The 17,729-nt window shown below is 33.6% G+C and overlaps 1 protein-coding gene across 3 annotated transcripts in view; it reads left to right on the forward strand.

The window, feature by feature from the left end:
• Positions 1-17,729, forward strand: part of MTREX (Mtr4 exosome RNA helicase) — a 139,230-nt gene that overhangs the window by 45,059 nt on the left and 76,442 nt on the right. For all 3 annotated transcript variants that reach the window (XM_022597483.3, XM_089908855.1, XM_089908854.1), the window contains 8 exons: positions 4,804-4,928; positions 6,016-6,114; positions 6,519-6,621; positions 8,083-8,214; positions 9,523-9,602; positions 11,225-11,335; positions 12,867-12,968; positions 14,822-14,947. In XM_022597483.3, the coding sequence (XP_022453191.1) occupies positions 4,804-4,928; positions 6,016-6,114; positions 6,519-6,621; positions 8,083-8,214; positions 9,523-9,602; positions 11,225-11,335; positions 12,867-12,968; positions 14,822-14,947 (878 nt within the window). The remainder of the gene's footprint in view (positions 1-4,803; positions 4,929-6,015; positions 6,115-6,518; positions 6,622-8,082; positions 8,215-9,522; positions 9,603-11,224; positions 11,336-12,866; positions 12,969-14,821; positions 14,948-17,729) is intronic.

The following is a 17,729-nucleotide window of genomic DNA, read 5'->3' on the forward strand; positions in this document are numbered from 1 at the left end:
GATAAGGAAACAAGCTTTAAATGATACATAAAGATGGGCTTAATTGATATTTATAGGGCATTCCATCCAAAAACAACAGAATACACTTTCTTCTCTTGTGCTCATGGAACATTCTCCAGGATAGATCTTTTCTTGGGTCACAAATCAAGCCTTGTTAAATTTAAGAAAATTGAAATCATATCAGATATTTTTTCCGACCTCAACACTATGAGACTAGCTATCAGTTACAGGAAGAAATCTGTAAAAAATACAAACACGTGGAAACTAAACAGTGCACTACTAAATAACCAAGAGATCACTGAAGAAATCAAAGAGGAAATAAAAAAATACCTAGAAACAAATGACAATGAAAATACAGCAACCAAAACCTATGGGATGCAGCAAAAGCAGTTCTAAGAGGGAAGTTTATAGCAATACAATCCGACCTCAAGAAACAAGAAAAATCTCAGACAACCTAATCTTACACCTAAAGCAATTAGAGAAAGAAGAAGAAAAATCCCCTGAAGTTAGCTGAAGGAAAGAAATCATAAAGATCAGCAATAAATGGAAAAGAAATGAAGGAAACAGTAGCAAAGATCAATAAAACTAAAAGCTAGTTCTTTGAGAAGATAAAAAATATTGATAAACCATTAGCCAGACTCACTAAGAAAAAAAGGGAGAAGACTCAAATTAACAATTAGAAATGAAAAAGGGGAAGTAACAACTGACAATGCAGAAATACAAAGGATCATGAGATTACTATAAGCAACTGTATGCCAATAAAATGGCAAACCTGGAAGAAATGGACACATTCTTAGAAAAACACAGCCTTCCGAGACTGAACCAGGAAGAAATAGAAAATATAAACAATCACAAGCACTGAAACTGAGACTGTGATTAAAAATCTTCCAACAAACAAAAGCCAAGGACCAGATGGCTTCACAGCCAAATTCTATCAAACACTTAGAGAAGAGCTAACACCTGTCCTTCTCAAAGTCTTCCAAAATATAGCAGAGGGAGGAACAGTCCCAAACTCTTTCTATGAGGCCACCATCACCCTGATACCAAAACTAGACGAAGATGTCACAAAAAAAGAAAACTACAGGCCAACATCTCTGATGAACATAGATGCAAAATCCTCAACAAAATACCAGCGAACAGAATCCAACAGCACATTAAAAGGATCATACACCACGATCAAGTGGTTTATCCCAGGAATGCAAGGATTCTTCAATACATGCAAATCTGTCAGTGTGATACACCATATTAACCAAATTGAAGGATGAAATCCATATGATCATCTCAATAGACGCAGAAAAACCTTTTGACAAAATTCAACACCCATTTATGATAAAAGCTCTCCAGAAGAGAGGCATAGAAGGAACCTACCTGAACATAATAAAGGCCATATATGACAAACCCACAGCCAACATCATTCTCAATGGTGAAAAACTGAAACCATTTCCTCTAATATCAGGAACAAGACAAGGTTACCCACTCTCACCACTTTTATTCAACATAGTTTTGGAAGTTTTACCCGCAGCAATCAGAGAAGAAAAATAAGAGGAATCCAAATCGGAAAAGAAGTTAAACTGTCACTCTCTCCACACGACATGATACTCTACATAGAGAATCCCAAAGATGCCACCAGAAAACTAGTAGAGCTAATCAATAAATTTGGTAGAGTAGCAGGGTACAAAACTAATGCACAGAAATCTCTTGCATGCCTATACACTAATGATGAAAAATCTGAAAGAGAAATTAAGGAAACACTCCCATTTACCACTGCAACAAAAAGAATAAAATACCTAGGAATAAACCTACCTAAGGATACAAAAGACCTGTATGCAGAAAACTATAAGACACTGATGAAAGAAATTAAAGATGATACGAAGAGAAGGAGAGATATACTGTGTTCTTGGACTGTATGAGTCAACATTGTGAAAATGACTGTACTACCCAAAGCAATCTACAGATTCAGTGCAATCCCTAACAAACTACCAATGGCATGTTTCACAGAAGTAGAACAGAAAATTGCACAATTTGTATTGAAACACAAAAGATCCCAAATAGCCACAGCAATCTTGAGAAAGAAAAACAGAGCTGGAGGAATCAGGCTCCTGGACTTCAGACTATACTAGAAATCTACAGTAATCAAGACAGTATGGTACTGACAAAAAACAGAAACAGATATCAATGGAACAGGGTAGAAAGCCCGGAGATAAACCCACGCACATATGGTCACCTGATCTTTGATAAAGGAGGCAAGAATATATGATGGAGAAAAGAGCATCTGCAATAAGTGGTGCTGGGAAAACTGGACAGCTACATGTAAAAGAATGAAATTAGAACACTTCCTAACACCATACACAAAAATAAACTCAAAATGGATTAAAGACCTAAATGTAAGGTCAGACACTAAAATTCTTAGAGGAAAACATAGGAAGAACACTCTGATATAAATTACAGCAAGATCGTTTTTGACCCACCTCCTAGAGAAATGGAAATAAAAACAAAAATAAACAAATGGGACCTAATGAAGCTTAAAAGCTGTTTCACAGCAAAGGAAACCATAAACAAGACCAAAACACAACCCTCAGAATGGGAGAAAATACTTGAAAGTGAAGCAACTGACAAAGGATTAATCTCCAGAATATACAAGCAGCTCATGCAGCTCAATACCAAAAAAACAACCCAATCCAGAAATGGGCAGAAGACCTAAATAGACATTTCTCCAGAGAAGATATACAGATTGCCAACAAACACATGAAAAGGTGCTCAACATCACTAATAATTAGAAAAATGCAACTCAAAACTACAATGAGGTATCACCTCACATCGGTCAGAATGGGCATCATCAAAAAATCTACAAACAGTAAATGCTGGAGAGGGTGTGGAGAAAAGGTAACCCTCTTGCACTGTTGGTGGGAAAGTAAATTGATACAGCCACTGTGGAGAACAGTATGGAGGTTCCTTAAAAAACTAAAAATAGGACTACCATATGACCCAGCAGTCCCACTACTGGGCATATACCTTGAGAAAACCATAATTCAGAAAGAGTCATGTACCACAGTGTTCACTGCAGCACTATTTATAATAGCCAGGACATGGAAGCAACCTAAGTGTCTATTGACATATGAATGGATAAAGAAGATGTGGCACATATATACAATGGAATATTACTCAGCCATGAAAAGAAACAAAATTATTTGTAGTGAGGTGGATGGACCTAGAGTCTCTCATACAGAGTGAAGTATGTCAGAAAGAGAACAAATACCGTATGCTAACACGTGTATATGGAATCTAAAAAGGAAAAACAAAAGTTCTGAAGAGCCTTGGGGCAAGAGAGGAATAAAGACACAGAGGTAGAGAATGGACTTCAGGACATGGGGTGGGGGAAGTGTAAGCTGGGACGAAGAGTGAGAGTAGCACTGACATATATACAGTACCAAATGTAAAATAAGATAGCTAGTGGGAAGCAACTGCATGGCACAGGGAGATCAGCTTGGTGCTTTGTGACCACCTAGAGGGGTGGGATACGGAGGGTGGGAGGGAGATGCAAGAGGGAGGAGATATGGGGATATATGTATGCATATAGATGATTCACTTTGTTATGCAGCAGAAGCTAACACAACACTAAATCAATCATACTCCATTAAAGATATTAAGAAAAAGAATGGCATTAGGAATTTTGAACAAGTAGTTGTTGATCTTCCATGTGAGTAGAGTTCTTATAAACTAATTTGTGGATAACATGATGTGCTATTTCCAGTAGGATCTCATTCAGTTACAACTTCTTAAAAAGTAACAACTTTTGGGTGAAAAAATGCAATTTCACATTTTAAAAATGGAATTAAAATTAGTTCCCTCTAATAGAGAGCTCTCTAGTATAACTAATGTTAAAGAATTTCTAAAATTTCTAGCCTACAAAGTTAACATTCTTGATTTTTATTTATTGTTTTTTTTAAATAAGTGCATGTTTATGGTAAAAATAAAATGAGGATTATGAAATAAAAATGAGCAAAAAATTTATCCCTTTACTTGAACTATTGCACTACTGTAATGGAAAAGTAAGTTTACTTGGAATTTTGGGTGGAACTTGGAGGGCGAAAGTTAACAAACACATTTAAAAGTTAAATGTTTAATATGTACACACTTAAAGCTTAGTTTTTATTTGAATTAAAGCAGTGAGTTAACCTGTATTCATAGTGAAAGTAATACAAGTTTAAGAAATCATTTACCCTTTTTAGAAATTTCACTTTTGTGAAATGCATAAGATTAGATTCTAAACAGTTATTTTGGTTTTTAAATCATGAATCCTGTATTGATTTGTTCATTTATGGGAGGGAAATTCTCACATGGATTTTTCCATTTTTTTTCCATCTGACTTATAGTTTCGTTGTTCATCAAATCTTTCATCTCTGGAGATCATGATGGTAATTTAGATGAACGATGCTATATGCTGTAGTAATGGTGTTTCTTTGAAATTTGTTACTGTGACTTTCCATAAGCCAACAACTTCTGCTTCTCTAAGTGAGATGGAAATACTATTTCCATTGTCCTGGGACTCTTGTTAGGCTGTTTGAACAGGATTCAGTTTGGCACTGCTTTTTGCAGGCTGTTATTTCAGAGTACATTGTGTTTATGCTGGTTTAGTCTACTAATTTTCTACTAAATGAATTCATGGTTAGAACTAAAGTAGTTTACAGTAAGGGTCTGTGGCTAAAAATATCCTTGTGCAACATGGTCTGTATTTCTAATTATTGAGCTTGAGAGAAAATAATAAAGTAACATTGAATTCCAAGGTGTATTTGTATTTTTCAGAGCGTGGTGTCGTATGGGAAGAAACTATTATTTTGCTTCCTGATAATGTTCACTATGTCTTTCTTTCGGCTACTATTCCAAATGCCCGGCAGTTTGCTGAATGGATTTGCCACTTACATAAACAGGTATTTTCTTTCCCTTTTTTGATGTTTTCCATATTTAAAATGTTACAAGTTGGCCTTACTATATCCTGTACTTCGTTCCTGGTGCTGCCTAGAATAAAGACATTTTAATGTGAAACTACTTTTTAAATTGAGCAAGCTTATCAAAATCAACTGACTAATTTTTTTATAAGTGTGAATTTTCTGAGTCCCATCTCAAACCCAATACATCAAAATCTCTGGGAGTAGGGTCTTGGGTTTTGAAACCTTTAGCTTTTAAACGCTCCCAAATTGATCATGATGACCTGCCAGGTTTGGAAACTATCTATTCATACAATGAACCATGAGTACACAGTAGAGAATTTTCTCTAAGACCTCGGTACTGGGAAAAAGCTGGGCATTTTCTGAGAGTGTGATTTGATTGTTTTCATGTGAATGCAGACTTTTTACTGACTGTATTTTCTTTTTGTTTTTCTAGTCTAATTTTAGCAGCATTAAAGGACCTTATAACAAGCTTTTGTTCATGTGTACTAAATTTATTCTTGGTTTTATTTTTCTGCCCTTATTTTTCCTTTATACTAGAATGCTGAAAATTTATTTTTTATCCATTTGTAAGCTCTCTAATGGCATTTTTGTAACATCATGCTGCTTCTGTAGGATAGAAACACAGTGGATCTTCTGGAGGAGTTAGATCAACCTGCTGTTTAGTAAAGCTTTGAAAAGTCTCTGGGCTAGAAAAGTTCTATTTTACCTCAGGGAGCATTCTGTGTCACCGTTACCGCTGCTACGGAGAAATTGAAGTCTTCTTTAATTATGGCATCACAGGTCTAGGGTATGGATCCAGGATCATATGGAAACTCAAATCATGTATTGATATTTATCCCTGATTAGGGAATTAGTAAAATTGAACAGATGGTAGTATAATTTGATGGACCTCATTTTTCCCCATTTTTCTCTTCCTGACTTAAGGGTTTTTTTAAAAAAACTTTTTTCTTTTTGAAATGTTGAATTCAAAAATTTGTCTCCTTAAGGTCTTTTAGGTAGGTCATATACATGGTATTATTTTGAAGAAATAAAATATATGGTTAATTACTTTTCTTTGTTTTTACAGCCTTGTCATGTAATTTACACAGATTATCGGCCTACTCCATTACAGCACTACATTTTTCCAGCAGGGGGAGATGGTCTGCACCTTGTGGTTGATGAAAATGTAAGGGAGTAATTATAATTCTTATATCTATAATATCATACTTTGCTCTTTATAGCCATTTTTCTTTAAACTAGAGAAGAATGGCAGAGATTCGTTTTTTTTCTTTAGTTTTGTGGTCCAGAGTTATTGTTGGTTTTTTGTGTATGTATTTTTATTTCAAAAATTATTTTTAAGACTCGTATTTTTTAATGCATGAATTAGATTTCCTTCCTTTTCCAGTATTTTTTAAATGCCTTGAGAATAAGGGACTCTGGACATGTTTCAGATATCTTATGTTTTGCTTTTCCCAGTTATATTATTATATTATATTATTTATTATTTGAGGAAGCTTTGTTTTGAGGTATGAAAAAATATTTGCATTATGATTAGATATTAAGTTACACAGAAAAATTTTGTGATTCCAGGGTGACTTCAGAGAAGATAATTTTAATACTGCGATGCAGGTACTTCGAGATGCTGGTGATTTGGCAAAAGGAGATCAGAAGGGGAGAAAAGGAGGAACAAAAGGTAATTTGGAACTTTGTTTTAAGAGAATTTTACATGTAAATTGTATTTTCAGATTACATTTTTTGGGGTTTTTTTTACTTTTTTCCCCTCGGGGGCTGTATAAAGATCTAGATAGTGTATGATAAAATTGGGTGAATAAAGTTTTAATCTCTTTTTCCTCTATGGCATTTACTGAGATATAGTTCATATACAATTCACCCATTAAAGTATACAATTCAACAGTTATTAGTACATTCACAGAATTATGCAGCTGTCCCCACAGTTTTTTTATTGAGATACAATTCACATATCATAGAAGTCACCATTTTTAAGAAGGGTACAATTAAGTGGATTTTAGTATATTCACAAAATTGTGCAACTGCTGTCTAATTCTAGAACATTTTCATTAACTCAATAAGAAACCCCATACCCATTAGCAGTCATTCTTCATTTACTCCCAACCTCTTCCCCACCACCCCTCAGCCTTAGGCGATCACTAATCTACTTTCTGTTTCTATTTTCCTTTTCTAGACATTTCATATAAATGGAATCATGATATATGTGGTGTTTTGCAACTTAGCTTGTTTTCAAGATTCATCCATGTTATAGCATATGTCAGTACTTCATTCTTTTTTATAGTCAAATAACATTCCATTGTATGATTTTACCACATTTTATTTATTCATTCTTCAGTTGATGAACAGTTAGGTTGTTTTCAACTTTTTGATTGTTGTGACTAATGCTGCTGTAAACATTTGTGTACTACAAGTTTTTGTGTGAACGTGTTTTCTTTTCTCATGAGAATATACCTAGTGCAATTGCTGAGTCATATGATAATTCTATGTTTAACCTTTTCAGTAACTGCCAAGTTATTTTCCAAAGTGTCTGCCCCATTATACATTGTCATCAGGAGGATATGAGGTATCCATTTCTTCCACATCCTTGCCAGTACTTTAATGTAGCCTGTCTATTTGATTATGGTCATCCTAGTATGTATGAAGTCATATCTCAGTGTGGTTTTTATTTACATTTCTCTGTTGGCTAATGAAGATCCTGTACTTACTGGCCATTTGTTTATCTTTGGAGAAATATCTATTCAAATCCTTGGCCCATTCAAAAATTACATTGTATTTTTGTTGTTGAGTTGTAAGGATTCTTTTATACTCTAGATACTAGACCTTTATTAGATATCTGATTTGTAAATATTTTTTTCCATTCTGTGAGTTAGGGTTATCTTTATTGTTGGTGTCTGTTGAAGTACAAAAGTTTTAAATTTTGGTGAAATCCAGTTTATCAGGTTTTTTTTTTTCTTCTGTGGCTTATGCTTTTGGTATCATATCTAAGAGTGCTTTGCCTAACCCAACATCATGAAGGTTTACTCCTATATATTTTTTAAGAGTTTTGTAGTTTTAGATTTTACATTTAAGTCTTTAATCCATTTTGAGTTAATTTTTGGATATGGTTTATGTACCTTTTTTGCAGGACCATCAAATGTGTTCAAGATTGTGAAGATGATTATGGAAAGAAACTTTCAACCTGTAATTATTTTCAGTTTTAGTAAGAAAGATTGTGAAGCCTACGCACTTCAAATGACCAAATTAGATTTCAACACAGGTACTATATAATTTCAGTATAGTTTTAATGTTACGTGAAAATTAGTGTAAATGTAAGACATTTTTGTGTATTGCTAGAATTTGCAGTTCACCTTACAGTTACAGCAGTAGTTACATCACATTTGTAAAAGCTTTAAGGCCCTCAATTTATCATTTCTTTTCCTTTCTTCTGTCTTCTTTTATTGGAAGGTAAGTATAATACATTGTTCTATATAAAACCCAAAGACCCCTAGTAAGAAATATTAGGCTCATACCTTCTTATACTTCATTGCCATAGCTCTTTGGTTATTGTGGTTTTCTGTCTGATAACTTAAGGTTAGTCTCTTGGTCAGACTACCTTCTGTTATGTTTCATTCTTCTAGAAATCCAAACTGGGAAGACCTGCGCCTGTACCTAACTGTGGTATAATTTTTGAATAAAGTAAAATAACTTCTAGCAAATGAATATATTATTCTCATTTATTAACTGTAAATGTAACCATTTAAAAGTCACACAGCTAGATAGTAGCATAGCCTAGGCAAAAATTGCAGCATGCCAAATACCAACCCAGTTGTCATTCATTTCACCCTTTTACATATCTGATCCTGTGCAGTGAGAAGTAAATAATATCTTCAGTCATGCAGAATCAAATTTCAGTTGTCTTGTTTTCTTTATCAAGGCACAGAACTAATCCCATGATTTTAAAGCTAATTTTTACTTTTCCATGGGTAAAAAATAACACATGACAGATAACCCATATACCCTCCTAAAGCCAATAATATATATATTTTTTTGACTGAGTGAATTGCTCTACTTAGAAATGTTTTCTTATAACTACCAGTGCTGTATGTGCTTGATGTTGCAGGGTTATATATTGATAAAGTCAACAAATATTTATTGACAAATAGTCACTTTATAAGAAGGCAGTGTAATGGTTAAGAGCATAGGCTTTGGAATTGCTGACGTAACAGTTAATACCAATGCCCATTATTTGCTCAATGCCTTACTTTCCTTAATAGTGAGTAATAATAATCCCTGTGTCCTATAATTTTTTGACTTAAATATTGCATGTAGATACCTAGCGTAGCTACTGTTACTGCTTTTATAAGATAGTACTTTTTACTCGTGGACTAACTCTGCTAGATCTGTTTTGAAAGGCAATGAATTTTATTAAATAATTATGTAGAAAATTTGATCTACTTTACCTTCTGCCTATCTAAAATCATGAGTCTTTACTTTTACTCTTTATAGACTTTTTCTTTGCAGTGTGTGAAATTTGTTATCACTGACTCATTTAGATACTTATATACCCTTGGGTTTTCTCTCTTAGATGAAGAAAAGAAGATGGTTGAAGAAGTATTCAGTAACGCAATTGACTGCTTGTCAGATGAAGATAAAAAGCTCCCTCAGGTGTGTGTTTTATGTCATTAAGTAGACTGTGGCTATTAACAGATAGTGTATATTCACTTTGTATTTCCTGGATTTGTTACTATATTATATATTTCACTGTTTGCACACTGCAGTAAATATGTTGCATTGTGCACTGAAATGATACCTTGATTCTTATTTTGAACTTCTAAGAAGGTGACAAAAGGAAACATTTGCTGCCTTGAAGAAACTTTTCTCTGAAAGCTAGCATGATCTGGAAATTACTGCTTCTGTTCCTAATACTACAGAATTTTTAATGCTAATTTGAAGTCAGTGAATTCTTAATTCATAAGGCTACCAAACAAAACAATAGAGCAAACCTAAGTTTAATGAGAAATTTGATTTCTACTTTGCTTTAATTAATTAAAGTGGTTTTTTCTTTTGACTATTAGAATTGCCTTAGGAGTTCTAAAATATACTGATGTCTTGTTGCCTCTCCAGAGATTCTGATTTAATTGTCTGGTGTGTGTCCTGATCATTAGAATGTTTCAGAAACTCCCCTGGTTGTTCTAATGTGCATCCGAAACTGAGAACTAATGCTTTAGCCCAACCTAATACTATATGATAGTTTTATTTTGTGAAAAGAAAAATTGGAAGGTCATACTCTGTTTATAGATGTTTGCTTTGATTTGTGTGGGATTTATGATAAGACTGCAATTGCATGTTTCTTGGTATTTAAAATGGTATTTAATTTATGAAATCTTACTGTAATTTTTTTTTCCAGCTGAATTATTAGTATCTAAGGGCTGAGCCATGTCTTTATACATACTTGTTACCCTAGCACACTTCTAATAGTAAAATTTAATGGTATTTAATAGTGTTAATGGGAATGAACTCTTCAGTAATTCATTTGTTTTTAGATAAAGTACATATTTATATTAAATATGCTTTATAGTTATTTATTTTCTTTTGGTTTGAGTTGGCTAGTATTTTTTTTTTTTAATTTATTTATTTTGGCTGCATTGGGTCTTCGTTGCTGTGCACAGGCCTTCTCTAGTTGTGCCGATCGGGGGCTACTCTTCATTGTGGTGCACGGGCTTCTCACTGCGGTGGCCTCTCTCGTTGTGGAGCATGAGCTCTAAGCACGCGGGCTCAGTGGTTGTGGCTCACAGGCTTTAGAGCACAGGCTCAGTAATTGTGGCTCATGGGCCCAGTTGCTCCGCGGCGTGTGGGATCTTCCTGCACCAGGGCTCGAACCCGTGTCCCCTGCATTGGCAGCCGGATTCTTAACTACTGTGCCACCAGGGAACTCCTGGCTGGTATTTTTTAAGTTTATTTCATGCAGATGCAAACTTTGCTGTCATAACCTTTAATTTTTTTAGAGGAGATGAAGTAATGCTGGAAAATTTGAATGAGGAAGCAAAACATTTATCAAGTTTATTTAAACATGCCTTTCATATTAAAGCTAGGACAGAATTTTACTGTGTTTTAAGTTTAATTGTGGGAATATGGGTTTGGTTTCTAGTTTTTCTGGAAAAGTTATATAAAATTTCTTTAAACAGCATTCTTTCTTGATTACTGACTTTTCTTAATTTTGTTAGTTTCACATTTTAAAAGTTCTTTTCCTCACATCTTTTTAAAAATAAAATTGAATCCAATCGTAGGTTGAACATGTACTTCCTCTCTTGAAGAGGGGCATTGGTATTCACCATGGTGGTTTACTTCCTATTTTGAAAGAAACTATAGAAATTCTCTTTTCTGAAGGATTGATAAAGGTATGATTTTATTTTATTTATTATGCCCTAAAATTGTGTTATGTGAGCAGTTTGAAAGTTATCAAGAACACTGTTTTTAGGCAACTTTTTTATTGTTTTAAGTAAGTCGAACGGAATGGCTTAGGTAATGAGCTTATTTTTGTATACAGTGTTATACTTCATAAATTTTGGAGTATAGGTAAAAGTCATTTGTTTCTTTTCCTAGTCTTAAAGTAAGAAATGGTATCATTACTGAATACAGTGTAGAATTTTCCAGAAGGTGCTGTTTAATTTTCAGACCTGAAGTTGATACTGTAAGTGGACTCCATTCTGTATACAGATTAAAAGGACTAGTTTAGAAAAGACAAGGAGAATTGCTGTTTAGACTTATGAAAGAGTTTTTAGGATGTTCTCATTTAAACCAAAGAGAGTCTAATTTAATTTTTAATATTATGTTGATGTCTGTACCCGGTAATGGGATGTTGAAAATGGGAAACAACTCCAAAATATAGTTGTAAGCCTTTATATGACTCATAAATTATTTTATGTTTAAAAATCAGATTAGAGATTTGTCATGAGAACTTCAGCACTAACTAGGATATTTAAAAGAAATTTACTCACCCTAAAGACCATACTTGAGGTAGTTTAGATAAAGAATTGGTCACTATTTGTACCTGGGTCCTGGTAAGGCCCTGTTGATGTCCTCATATAGATTGCATGTTTTGTTGAGACCCATTTTAAAGAATCTTTTAAGTGATACTTGTGGATTGTAGAATTCAAATAGAATAACTGTACATAAAGTGAAAAATTAAAGACCACCATTGCCCTTTACTTCCTAGAAATATCCACTAGGATACATACAAATAACATTTGATTTAATTTGTAAACAAAAGTGATTATATTACCCACGTTATTCAGTTTCGTCATATGCATTGCTATTCATTCTTTTTAACAGATGAATAGCATTCTGTTAAGTTGATGAAATAAAGTGTTTTTATATTGTTGCCTATTGGTGAAAATTTAGATTATTTAACAGTACTTCAGTGACTTAACTTGTACACATACCTTTGTGTGCTCTTTGGTAAAGTCTTAGATGTGAACATAAAGTGCCACTGATTTTGATCTCCCCTCAGAGATTTTAAAGGTGTCTCTAAAACCACTGCATCATCAATGAAGAAACCAGGAAATGAGACTGTGCTTAGAAAAATATTCTCCAGCCTAATAATGCTTAGTCCATTAGACCAGTAGTAGTCTCTCCAAGTTACCACCACTGGAGTTACAGAAAGAAGGACTGTTTTCCCTGAATTAAAAAATTTCTGGGCTCCAAGGGACATTAAATATTACAATATAAATTTAATATACATAATTATATGTAAATTTAATAATTTTGTATATAAAATACTGAAATACACCTGGGATAGCGTGTCTTATTTTTGTACAATTTCATTAACTAATTTTTTAAATTAATGATTTATTTATACTTGAGTAATTTATTAACGAAACTAGTTTTTCAGTTTAAAATATGTGTTTAATTGTATATTTATTCATTTAGGCCTTATTTGCCACTGAGACTTTTGCTATGGGGATTAACATGCCAGCTAGAACTGTTTTATTTACAAATGCCCGAAAATTTGATGGGAAGGATTTCCGATGGGTAAGTAAAATAATTCATATATTGAAATAACTTTTAGCTTCAGTTGTTTTACCTAAGATGATTTTGGCTCATGTAGTCTTTGAGATTTTCAGTTCTAAGTACTTTAAAACTTGTACCTGAACTAATATGAGTAGTTCATCAAAGTTAAATTTCAGATCCTTTATATTTCTGTCCTTTAGCCAAAACCAAAAACTAGGTGAAAGAGTTTAGTGATGAGGGATAAGTGTGCAAATGAGTCATGAATGCTTTAATGCATTTAAAATATGTCTAGAATTTTTATTTCTTCAAATTTTAAGTTATTTAAAGCACCTCTACTATAGTGGCTACAGTTGTAGCTCACTGTTTTACTCTTTAGGTTTAAAATAGAGATTTTTTTTTTTTAACAGGTTTGCACATATGTCTTTCCTAAGGCAAAAGTTGGGATCATGAGTGAAATGGTGAATTGGAGTAAAAATAAATCCTTAATCCAGAAGAAGTAATTGCTTCTTACCAAACTTAAACTATGGGCCTAGAGCTATGGTAGATACTGAGGATGCTAAATTTAAAACAAAACCAAACTAATCCCTACTGTGAAGAGACTTAGTGCAGGTGGAAGTTTATTTTATGGGCTCTGAGAAGTATGTATAGGAAGGATAGAGCACAAGAAAAGAAGTCACTTGTATATAAGTGGTCATGGAGGCATCATAGAGAAGGCCTCTATGTTTTGAGAAGGCCTCAAAAACTTTCTGTAACTTGTGACTTTTTTAAGTCAAAGGAAGACTATTTCATGTAGAATATAATTTTTAATTGCAAAGTGGATAAAGTCTTCCATATGTTTTATATTTTAAGTTAATGTAAATTTTAAAATTCTTCATCATCAGTTTAAAATTACTTAATTCTTTGAATAAAACTGATGCTACAAGAAAATAAATAAGTTTTTCATGACTTTACATGCTCCTTGGCATCCAGTGGACCCCAGGGAAGGGTATATAGTAAAGTGGGTAATTGAATTTAAGAAAACAACCATTTCTTGATGATTCAAGATCCTAATTATGAAATATAAAAATCATAATGTGTCAAAATGTAACAATGCCCTTGAGTGCTGTTGAGATTTTATTGGACTGCCTTTTTGAAATGTTCTTTTCTGATCTTTAAGGTTGGTCCCAGGTCGTTAGGTCTGTTTTTGATGCTATCAGTAATATGCCTTCTAGTAGCACAGTGGTTTGTAACTCTTCTTGAGTCAAACATTTTTTGAGAGTCCGAACATGCTGGACCCTTCCAACAGGAGAAAAGTACACATGTACTTACAGATAAAACTTTGCCCAGTGTTCAGGTGGTTCAATTTTACCCTGAAAGACTATGCATGGGAGACTTACTAACCTTTCTCCCTTAGGTGGTTCTTAGTGATGAATGGGCTCTTCTGAATGCCAAGGACATACAGTGAGAAAATAGAAATTGTGCTTTTTGTATGTGTTGATTTTTATATTAATCTCATTTGGAAATTAAGAAAATTTGTTATGATCAAGACAGAATTGGTATTTAATAGAGTTTGGGTCATTGTTTGCTTTCTTAAACTTTCCTGTTTTCCAGAATATCTAGTTCAAAGATATTTTTTATGCCAGTGAATTAGCCAGTATTTCTCTATAGCTATTTGATCATTTTGGAGCTAAAATTTAGTTTTGCAACATTATTCTTAAGTGTTTTGCATTTTTGTCTTTTTGCTTAAACTTTCCTAAAAGTTCATGTTTTTAATCTTGTTTCCTGTCTTGGAATGTGGAGCTTGTGCTTGTGAACTTTATGATAAGAATAATTTAAGAATATGTTTTTCACCAGGTTTTCTCCTAAACTTTGCATTTTTATTTATGTTCATTCAGATTTCCTCTGGTGAATACATTCAGATGTCTGGTCGTGCTGGAAGGAGGGGAATGGATGACAGAGGAATTGTAATTCTTATGGTAGATGAAAAGATGAGCCCAACAATTGGAAAACAACTACTTAAGGTAACAAGTTAAGCTTCTGTGCCTTCACCAGGAATTTGAGAAACATACTTCAGGACCACATTGAAATTAATTGTGTCAGTTCAAACACCTCTCTGAGTAGATGAGTTAATTTACTAAACTATCTGGGCTTAGGAAGGTGGAAGAGGGTAACTGCTCAAATTGCTGATACTTTGTACCCTACTTTCTGTTCTAATAGGAAAAGAGCAAGTCGTTCAGTGGAGGGGATGGAGATCTGCAGAGGGCAGAAATGTTTACTTTGCCCTCCAAATTTGAGATACCTCTATATCTGCCCACTCCACTGCACAAATCGCTTCTCACCTATCAGCGCAGGAAGTAGGGCAGATATTATCAGTATTGTGCACAGTTATCTTCCTATACCTTTGCAAGCCCAGATAGCTTAATGAATTAATTCTACAATCTACCATTCTAATTCATCCTGTTGAGAGATTATAATATCCCAATAATAAATTTATAAGCTTTATTTCAAATTAACCTGTTTATTTTGCTTGCTTAATATTTGTGTTTTGGATTGTCTAAGATTTTTGTTTTATTTTGAAGAGCTTCTCAAAGAACTTTGACCTACCTGATTGCTTTCCTTCTCCTTCTCCATGTATTGATAGTAAGGAATTATTAAGCATATGCATAGAGAACACTATCAATAAGATAGGAAGCTTAACATGAATTAAAATATAAAATTAACTGCCAGCTGTTAGCTACTTAAAATAATCTTCAAAACATGTTAAGACATACATAGGTCAATATCTCTGAAATATACTGTGTTCAACTTCTAAGACTTAGGAACTGCATGGAGAATTTGAGATATGGTTATAGGAAGCCTGGTAAGCTGAAGCAAAAATAGGTAAAGTTCTTTTTTTTATTTTAAATGTTTTTATATGAGTAAAGACAAAGCTTATCTGTACATATTCATAGTGATTATATGGTGTCTTATTTTCAGTTTTAAAGATTAACACTTGGAAACCCATCTTTAAGTGTCCATATAACTTTAGTTCTTTCTTTTAGGGAAATGGTCAAGACTGAAAATTTGTGTTAGTCTTTAAATTTTGTCGCATATAATAAACACTATTTTTCTTACCTCGTACTCTGTGTATGGAAATAATCGAGTCAGGAGGTAATATTTTAATGGCAGCATCAGGTTCCTTTAGTACAGATGTTTTCATTCCATTTACTTGACATCTCTAGATTTGTTACCCTGTAAGTGTAAATTTCTATTGTCTTTCATTTCATTTAATAAAAGCGTTTTTAAATTTTATTGTGCAAAGAACATTTAAGATGAGATCTACCCTCTTAATAAATTATTAGTGTAAAATATGTTGTTGACTGTTGTATAGCAAATCTCTATTTATCTCACTTGACTGAAACTTGTTGCCCTTTAATTAGTAACTTCCCAATAATTCCTCCTCTCAGTCTCTGACAACTACCATTCTACTCTTTAAATCCATGAATTTGACTGTTTTAGATACCTCATATAAGAGGAATTATGCAGGATTTGTCTTTCTGTGACTGGCTTGTTTCATTTAGCATAATATCCTCAAAGTTCATCCATGTTACATATTGCAGAATTTTCTTCTTTAAGAGTAAATAGTATTCTCTGTAGTTACAGTCCTCCCTTGGTATTCTTAGGGGATTGGTTCCAAAACCCCCATGTATACTAAAATACCAAAATGAGAGGATGCTCGTGTCTCTTACATAAACAGCACAGTACTTGCTTATAACCTGTGCACATCTTTCGTATAGTTTAAATCATCTCTAGATTACTTGTAGTATGGAATACAATGTAAACACTATTTAAATAGCCATAAATACAGTGTATATAGTTGCCTGTGCTGCATGACACATTCAAGTTTTGCTTTTTGGAACTTTCTGCAATTTTTTTTTCCCAAGTATTTTGCGAGCCACAGTTCATTGAATCCTCAGATAGGGAACCCGAAGACACTGGGGAACAGCTGTATAGCCATATTTTTTAGCATCAAATTGGGATACTGTAATACTGAAAGAAGAGACTATTAATAATTATATCAATATATCAGGTATAAGTTGGGGTTGTCCTGGGGTCACTTGGATACAATGTTAAAATGCTGTGTTGAGTTTAAGGTGATGGAGAATTCAGATAGGTGTATTCTACAGCAGTTTGAATATAGAAGCAGAGCTTGAGGTTGGAAATAAACATTTGCAATATTGAAGCCCCACATTTCTTAAAGGAGGTCATAGTAGAAAAGAAAAATAATAGAATAGTAAAAAGTTGGTCTGTTTGCAAAATTATGAAGTAGCTGAAGTTGTCTTTCATTCCTCTCTTCCCCAAGAATGTGATTTTCATACTAACTCCACATCTCCCTTTGGCCCTATTTTCAAGGAAAGTGGATAAAAAATAAGGTTTTAGGGACTTACTAACTAACCCCCTAGGGTAAATGGCTCTTGATTTTTCAGGAGTTAAGGAATACCACCATTTGAGACTGTTTGAAAGTTCTGCTCCTTCTCCTCATAAAATCATATATTCATACATTTATAATTCTGAATGCAATAAGGCTGGCTTATGAACCTCAATTTAAAAGCCTCTGAATACCCTAACAGTATTTGTGTTGTTTGCTATGCCATTTAAAGATTTGCATGTTTTGTGACACTTCTAAATATTTCAGCATGTATCTCCCAAGAATTTGGTCATTCTCATTTGGGCACTACATAACAATTTTCAATCTTAGGAAGTATTTGCATTTAGAAAAAAGTATTCCTGGGCTTCCCTGGTAACGCAGTGGTTAAGAATCCG

Source organism: Delphinapterus leucas, chromosome 3 (genome assembly GCF_059928025.1).
Source record: "Delphinapterus leucas isolate spDelLeu-1000000601 "Yukka" chromosome 3, BTC_Dleu_Yukka2, whole genome shotgun sequence".
NCBI classification, from domain to species: domain Eukaryota; kingdom Metazoa; phylum Chordata; class Mammalia; order Artiodactyla; family Monodontidae; genus Delphinapterus; species Delphinapterus leucas.